The sequence below is a fragment of the Lipotes vexillifer genome, unplaced genomic scaffold (genome assembly GCF_000442215.2).
Source record: "Lipotes vexillifer unplaced genomic scaffold, Lipotes_vexillifer_v1.1 scaffold408, whole genome shotgun sequence".
Classification (NCBI taxonomy): domain Eukaryota; kingdom Metazoa; phylum Chordata; class Mammalia; order Artiodactyla; family Lipotidae; genus Lipotes; species Lipotes vexillifer.
The window spans coordinates 1,976,573-1,984,729 of NW_006787469.1; the positions used below are offsets into that span (position 1 = coordinate 1,976,573).

The following is an 8,157-nucleotide window of genomic DNA, read 5'->3' on the forward strand; positions in this document are numbered from 1 at the left end:
TGTGGGATCTTCCCGGACCGGGGCACGAACCCGTGTCCCCTGCATCGGCAGGGCAGACTCTCACCACTGCGCCACCAGGGAAGCCCCCCCTCGAATTTTAAATAGCACTTCACACGATCCTACGCAGGTGACAATTCATGATTTGAGCAATGCAACTCAGCACTTTCCCCTTCTGCAATTGTAGCTAGCAGGTATGCAGCACCTACCTGTGAGGGAAGTACTGTAACATCATCCCCATTTTGCGTCTGAATAATCTGAAGCAAAGAGAGGTTCAGAAACCAGCTTGAGGTCAGACAGCTTAGTAAGAGGCAGAACCAGAATTCAAACCCTGACTTGAGTCTGTGTTCTTAACCTCTATACTACAGTCCCTCTCTGGGAGAGAAGCCAGCACCCCCTAGCCACAGTGTCCCTCTGACCCTTCAGCACCTGAAGCGACTGCTCTCCAGGCCCCTCTCCTGGACAGGGTCAAGGCTCATTGGCTCACCTGCAGGGCCAGGTCCACAGCCTCCTCATACAGCTCCAGGACCTTGTAGACGTGGACGCAAGCATGGTGGTGGCCATGCTCAGCACAGAGCCGCAGCGCGTACTTGAGGTCATAATGCACCCGGTGCGGGCTGGCCCCGGCCTGCTTGAGGTAGGCCAGCAGCGAGGCTGGCTGGCCTCGGGCATAGAGCGACAGCAGGTAATTGTGAATGGCCTGCTCAGTCTCGCCCAGTACATTCACGCAGAACTCCATGTAGCGGATGGCCTGGCTCACCTGCTGGGCCTCGCCACCCTGGCTATAGTTCACCAGGGCAGGGATGAGCTGCCGGGCATCCAGCCGGCTGCCCAGCTCGATCCAGGCGTCCACCAGCTGGCGAGGGATGTGGCGGATGAGGATGGGTGAGAACTTGTAGAAGAGCTGGGGGTCGCGGTGGCGGGCCAGCACAGCCAGGGCCTCCTCGTAGGCCTCATGCTGGCAGTGATAGGCCACCACGCGCTCGTAGTCCTGCATGATCACAGCGAAGTATACCATGTGCTCTGTGTCCCCGTGGCTGGCGAGCAGCTCGTGGATGGAGGCCCGGCTGGCGAAGAGCCACTCCTTGTGGCGGGGGCTGCTTAGGAAGGCACGGAAACGCTCCCGGGTTTCCCGGTAGAGGTTCAGGGCCTCAGGGTCACCCTGCAGGGCCCCGAGTCGGCTCAGGTAGAGCTCCGTCAGCCAGGCGGTAAGCAGCGTGGCCTGGGTGCGCTCAGCAGGCTTCAAACTGGCCAGTTTTCGCTGCAGGAACTCGGCCAGCGCCTCCTCCTGGTGGGCCTCCAAGAACTTGAGGGCAATCTCCTCAAAGTAGCTCTGAGTCAGGGCATAGCAGCGGGCACTCTCCAGGTAACGATGCTGGCGGAAGCAGAAGTCGGCCTCCCGGGCCAGGACCGTGTCCAGGCAGTCAGGCCGCTCTCGACAATACTCTTTGGCCAGGTCGAAGCGGTTCATGTCCAGGTAGGTGCGCCAGACATCCCGGGCCTCCCGCTGTACCTGGTAGCGGAAGACGGCCCGCTCGGTGTGGGCCCACAGGTGGCCCGTGGAGGAGTCCTTCACCATGTGCTTCAGCGGCCCAAACTTCTCCAGGAAGTGGTCCCGCAGCACCACCTGCCCCGTCAGCGTGCACACCGCCTCCACCCGGTCCGCCAGCAGCAGCAGGAAGTGGAACTGGGTCAGGACGATGGCCAGGGGTGGGCTGGCCCCAGGACCCACCCCCTCTGGGTACTCCCAGACCCGCTCCTCGCTCAGCAGGGAGTCGGGACGCCCACAGTCCAACGAGCCATACAACACGCCATCCCCCATCATCCAGGCGAAGGCCCGGGGCGCAGAGCGCAACTTGGGGGTGTAGAAGGCCAACTCACTGTAGCCCAGACTGCTGGGGAACTCACGGAATGGGGGTGGGTGGTCAGTGTAGGCAGCGAAGAGCCCCGAGAAGCCCTGGGCCTCAGCTCCCTCAGCTGCTCGGCCTATGAACTGGAAGAGGCGCTGCCGAGTGGTGGCGATGACAGAGCCACGCCCTTCAGGGCCCCGCTCCGCCTCGAGGGAGCACACAGGTGCTGGGCCCCCTTCTTCGTTTAGCACATACAACGGACGGAAGTAGAGATCCGGGGCAGGGCCGAAAAGCCCACCCTCGCTGGCCGAGAGCTCTGCTTCAAAGATCTGGCCTTGGGCAGTGCCGACCAGGATGGGGCCTGTGCTGCTCTCGGTACCCAGGGCCTTGTTCCAGCCCACACTCTCCACCAGCTGCCCCTTCCAGCGTGCCAGGGGCCGAACTTTCTGTCCATTACGGTTCACGTAGAGGACCTCAGTGCTGCTCAGAGCGATCAGCAGGTGAGAGCCTGGAGTAGGGGAGAGCATGGCACCCTAGAGGATGCTGCCATTCCCACCCTCAGATCCCACCCACCCAGGCAGTGACCTACCCTCAACACCCCCCACCCCCTACCCCCCATCTCAGAACTCTACCACCACTTACCAGTAGGGTCCAGGAACATCTTGTGAACTTTGGCATCATCCTTGCGCCCCAGCTCCATGTGGTTGGGTTCATTTGCTTTGCCTAAGTCAATGCTGTTGGGACAAGAGTCACAGCCTCACTCCAGAGAAGGGCAGATCCTTCTGTTGAATCACAGACCTCTTTATAATCTGATGAAAGGCACAGCCTTTCTTCCCTGAAATCTACGTAGACACACAAAATTCTGAATACAATCCCAAGGGAACTCTGAAACACATGCGGGGTCCTCCTTAAGAACACTCAGCTCTGAGAACACCCCCACTTCATTCTGAGAAGTCACTAAGCAGAAGTCTTTTCCCTCTGCTCAACATACCTCCAGTGCATCTAGGAAGATAGGCAGGGGTATCCCAGAATGCCAGGGTAAAAAGGGCACAACAAATAGTAGCTAATGGTTATTGAGCACTTTCTATATACCAAGCACCATGCCAAGAGCTTGAGGTAGTATGACCTCAATTAACCTTCACAATAACCTTGAGGAGTGCTCCCTTAAGATTATTTCCTATTTAAGGTATTTCCCTTATTAAATTCTTTTCAAATTATATGCTCATTCTAACTAAAGAATCGATACAACAGTGTATGAAGAAAAAGTTAATGATTTTCTTCCCAAACTCCTATTATCCCCAATGGAAAAAACTGATGTTAACATCTTTCTCCATGTTCATAATATACACAAGCTTATTTTATCAGTTTTTACAAAAATGTTTTCACATTGTATATATGTGTGTGTATGCATATTAATTTATAATTTGCTTTTCTCACTTAATGATATTTCATGAACATCCCACTGGGTCAACAGATACAGCTTACTCATTGTTTTAATAACTGCATAATATTCCCTTTTATGGGTGAACTATAACTTAATCATTTTCCTATTGATGGATATGCAGCTTGGGTCCAGTTTCTCCTACCACAAATACTGCTGGAATCAACATCCTTGTATCTATACCTTTGTAAACTGGTACTTTTCTTTCTATGGTATATATTCCCCAAAGTGGGATTGCCAGGTCAAAGTTATAGATATTTCAGTGTTTAACAGACATTGCCAGATTATTTTTCCAAAAGATGGTGGCAATTTATACTCTTTCCAGCAAAATGTATGAGAGTCCATCTCTGTGTATCTTCACCAGCATCATATATTACTGTTTAAAATGTTTGCTAATCTGATAGGTTAAAAAAAAAATGGTATCTTACTGTGATTTTGATTTGCATTTCCCACAGGTTGAAAATTATTTTCAGATGTTTACTGGAAAATTTGTAGTTCCTCTTCTGTGAACTGCTTGTTTATCTTGTTTACCCTCCCTTTTCTACTGAACTGTCTTTTTTCATTTTTTTTTTTTTTTTTTTTTTGTGGGGGGTTTTTGTTTTTTTGTGGGGTTTTTTGGCTGCACCTCACAGCTTGCGGGATCTTAGTTTCCCAACCAGGGACTGAACCTGGGCCCCAGCAGTGAAAGCGCCGAGTCCTAACCACTGGACCACGAGGGAATTCCCTGGACTGTCTTTTTCTTATTAATTTCTAAGGGCTTTTTAAGGGACAGGAATGTAAATCTTCAGTCATATGTGGAAAAACATTACTTTCCCACCATCTTTTGTCCTGACCTGCTTCATATGCTTTTTTATTTTTATTCTGTCATAACAGCAATCACTACGTGGTCAAATCTATCTACCTTTTCCCTTGTGGATTCTGGATTTTCTAGCTTGAGTAAGAAGGTCTCTCTTCAGCCCAAGAACATAGAAATTTATTAAATATTCTTTTAATAGTCACACTATTTTTTATATTCAAATAATTATTCCACTTAGAATTCATTTTTATGATACAGAGGTTTAGCTCTGTTTCATCTCAGATGGTTATTCTGGATAGATAAACAATTTTGCTGACATCTTTGTCATATATTAGTTCCATTTACTTATACTATTTATTTCCAGTTTTATTGAGATATTTTATTTCCATTTATAGTGGATTTATTTCAGGACTCTAGACCGTTCCGCTTATCTACATGACTAACTTGTGGGTTGGTACTGTCTTTAACAGATGAAGGGACGTGTTCAGAAAGACTGGGTGACTTGCTCAAGATTCCATCCCTGTTAAGTGGGAGAGCTGAGCTCAGAGTCCGGGTCTACTATGCTACAATGGTTCTCTTTAGGAAGGGATAGGTTATTTCCTGAAAATTCCAAATCCACTGTTTAACCTGCCCAGAGTAGAAAAAAGGCCCGTTCAGTCAGTAGTTCCAAAATACCACCATATACTCCCTACTCTTAAACCTTTTGGGTCCTCACTTACCGGAGTAGTGTATCCTTGCCCAGGCTCATGCAGAGCTGATTGCAGGAGACGACAAGACTGGTGATACGCTCAGAAGGGGTAAAGTCAATGCGCTGCCTCGTGAAAATGGGCACTTCCTTCTCTAGCTGGGCATTCACGTATCCTAGGTGAGGAGCCAAGGAAAGGTTAGCTATGGAACAGAGGGAGGAAGGGCAACATATTCCTCTCCACCTTCCCAACATATTGCTACCCCGGGACCTTGGTTAGCCAGCACTTGAATACCAATATATCAAGCAGTTTGCTAATCACCTCTACATTAGTCTTAGGCTCCATTAGGGGTTCTGGGCTCTTCCCACATCTCTGAAAGCAGTGAGGGGTTGATTCTTTGAACCCTTGGGATGCTGTTACACCATGATATACCTGCTCCCAGTGGTAATGGGGTGGGCAGGGAAGGGTTGGGTGTTCTCCCTTATCAATCTTTGGCCAAGCAATCCCAGCTCAACTAAAGTAGTCTAGTTCCGCTCTCTCCCCTCCTCCTTGCCCATGCAGTAATACTCTCAGTGAGTATCCCGAAGAATGAGGGCGGAGGGATCCTTGGGGAATGCTTCCAATCAGTTGGTTAACAAACTGCTGCAAAAACTTCCCCTCAACGCCCAGCTGCACACAGCTCTAGCAAAAGCCTAAAGTACTTCATTTACCCCTGTTCAGTGACAAAGTTCCCTCTAGGACCATCCCTCCTTCCCCTACGACACTCCCATTTCACCAGTTCTTTGCTCACTCTCTTCCTCCCACCTTCAGAAGGGGGCTGGTGGGAAAAACACTGAATCAGATGAAGCCTTTTCTCATCTGAGCCTATTCTCAGTTTTCCCGACTGCGGCCCTCTAAGCAAGACACTTCCTTATCTGAGTCCCAGTTCCCTCTTAGAAGGACTCTAGTGGCTGGGCCTACATCACGCGGCTGCTCTTGCTGCTCTTTCAATCTTCGACCATCCACCAGCTGGGGGCCATAAGTGCCTGAGGAGAATCAAGGGCCTAGACCCAGACTGCACGTCCAGGAGGTGAACCCGAGCTCCTGGAGCCAACCCCTCCGCTCCTCTCTTGCAGATGCCAGGAGAGCTAAGAGGTGCAGCGGCGCCCTCACTTCCCTTACCCGAGTGCGGGATGCCGACGCTGGGGCAGCCGGGCTGCAAGACGGCCGAGCGGGAGAGGGAGTCCTCGTATTCATCCAGGATAGACGCCATGGTGCCCGGCCTGTGGGTCCTCCGTCTTGGGCCCAGGGATTACAACAGGGCTCCCCCCAGGGGTCCCCGTCTCCCCGGATTGGAAGCTGCGACTCCCCAGCCTCGATAGGGATCTGACAGATCCTGGCAATCCGCCGCCGCCGCCGCCGCCGACTCCTCCTCTTTAAAATCCTGAGGATCTTCTCACTCTCGCCTTACAGAGCGAGAAGACCGGGGAGCTCTCTCCCTTGAATCTGGCGCAGTACTGCACCCAACTCCCGCCCCCAGCAGATCACCGGCTCCCCCTAGCCGATCTCAGGTGATCCTAACCTCGCCCGAGCAGCTCAGCTGACTCCCGCCCCCGGGACGCGCGCCTTTAACGTAACTTCCGGGTTCTCAGAAGCCCACGTTTGCTCCCGCAGGAACGTCGCGAGGCCGGCCCCTGGGACATGCGGTGAGTACTGCGGCGGGAGGGCGGGGCCGGGGTGGTGGTGGTGTGGGGGGCTGGGCAAGGCCTATCCCGCTCTCGAGGGGAGTCGGGTGGGGGAGCGTTGCACATGTCCGAGCTGTAGACGAGCTGGGTGGTGGGCGGGCCCCGCTGAACACAGGCCCCGCCCTTATGGACCCTGCTGCAGTTCCAGGCTTTGACACCAGGAGGCAATCCCAGCTTTCTCAAACCCCCTTCCCCCACCCGCCCAGCACAATCCACCCCCAGACAAGGAGCGGGTCCCCAGCACCTTTCAGGCCCAGGCTTCCCTCCCTCAAAAGACTGCTCAGCCTCTCTGTCCAGCTCCCGCTCCCACCTTTTAAAACAGCCTGTTGGGGACTTCCCTGGTAGCGCAGTGGTTAAGACTCTGCCTGCCAACGCAGGGGACACAGGTTCGAGCCCTGGTCCGGCAAAATCCCACATGCCACGGAGCAACTAAGCCCATGCGCCACAACTCCTGAGCCTGCGCTCTAGAGCCCGTGCTCTGCAACAAGGGAAGCCACCACAATAAGAAGCCTGCGCACTGCAGGAAGAGTAGCCCCCACTTGCTGCAACTAGAGGAAGCCCGTGCACAGCAACGAAGACCCAGTGCTGCCAAAAATTTTTTTAAATAAAATAAATAATTTTTTAAAATTAATAAACAAACAGCCCGTTGCCCTAGGTCCCCAAGAGAACCTCCTGTTCTTCAATCTAATCGCCATCTTAATCCTACCTTCACAAGGCACTGGCCTCTCTTCTCCCACATCCAGGGGCCCACCAGTTCCAGAAAGTGGCAGAGCTGGTGGCTTGGCCAGCAGGAAGCCATGATCGTGACGTGTACCCAGGAACATGGCCACAGCGCTGTGGGAGCACGCAGGAGCGGGTAAGAAATGCCTGAAAAGCCTGGCAGGAACGAGAGACGAGATGTTGGAGGTGGGTGGGGAATCCAGAGAGGCGGAACAGCGAGAGTTTGGGTGCAACTGCTGTTGGGTTTCCCTCTTCCACCGGCCTAGGCGACTGAGACGGAGTCTGTACCCTTCTGGGGCCCATGGGTCTTGCTACCTTGCTAAAGTGAAGGCTCTAGGCCAGGGTCACCCGTGTCCTGGCTTTAATGGGTAGCCCGAGAGTAATGACTAAGTGCGTCTCCTGTATTCTCAGAAGCGTCCAGGTGTGCACCGTACATTGTGTGATTATGCTTCTCTTGCCGAACTTTCCTGATAGGCGCAGAGGACTGGACCCTCACCAGCCCTCACCGAAGGCTCTCTGGGCCTGCAGTGGCCCCGGCCTGGTTCGTGGTCCAACATAACTTCTCGCTGCTCCCGGGTCGGCTTCTCCCGCCCGAAACCTGCGGCCACGACGCGGCTGTACCGCCAGGGGCGCTGCGCGGCAGGCTAGGTCCCAAGAGGGAGGGTGCCCGAGCTAGGAGGTAGGGAGGTTTCCGCTCTGAGAATAGTGATCCCAGCTTGGGAGCTGCTCATGCGTAAGGCTCCACCCCAGATCACCTGCCGGCTGCATTTAGGGAAATACAAATAGGTCCAGACAGAGGTCAAATAACCAGAAATACCATTTCTGAGTTACCCACGATGTGCCAAGTACCACACTAAGTTCCTAATATTCATTGTTATTTCATCTTACCTTCACACTAATGCTGTGAAGTAGGCACTGCCCTTTTCCCCACATTATGAAACCG

General features: G+C 52.9%; 1 protein-coding gene across 1 annotated transcript in view; it reads right to left on the reverse strand.

Annotated features, from left to right (window-relative positions):
- VPS18 (VPS18 core subunit of CORVET and HOPS complexes) overlaps nt 1-6,375 on the reverse strand; it is an 8,340-nt gene extending 1,965 nt beyond the window's left edge. The window contains exons 1-4 of the mRNA XM_007460163.1: nt 5,932-6,375; nt 4,804-4,945; nt 2,490-2,581; nt 485-2,355 (exon numbers count right to left, since the gene is read on the reverse strand). Of these exons, the coding sequence (XP_007460225.1) occupies nt 485-2,355; nt 2,490-2,581; nt 4,804-4,945; nt 5,932-6,022 (2,196 nt within the window). The 5' untranslated portion in view covers nt 6,023-6,375. The remainder of the gene's footprint in view (nt 1-484; nt 2,356-2,489; nt 2,582-4,803; nt 4,946-5,931) is intronic.
- Between the last annotated feature and the right edge of the window lie 1,782 nt (nt 6,376-8,157).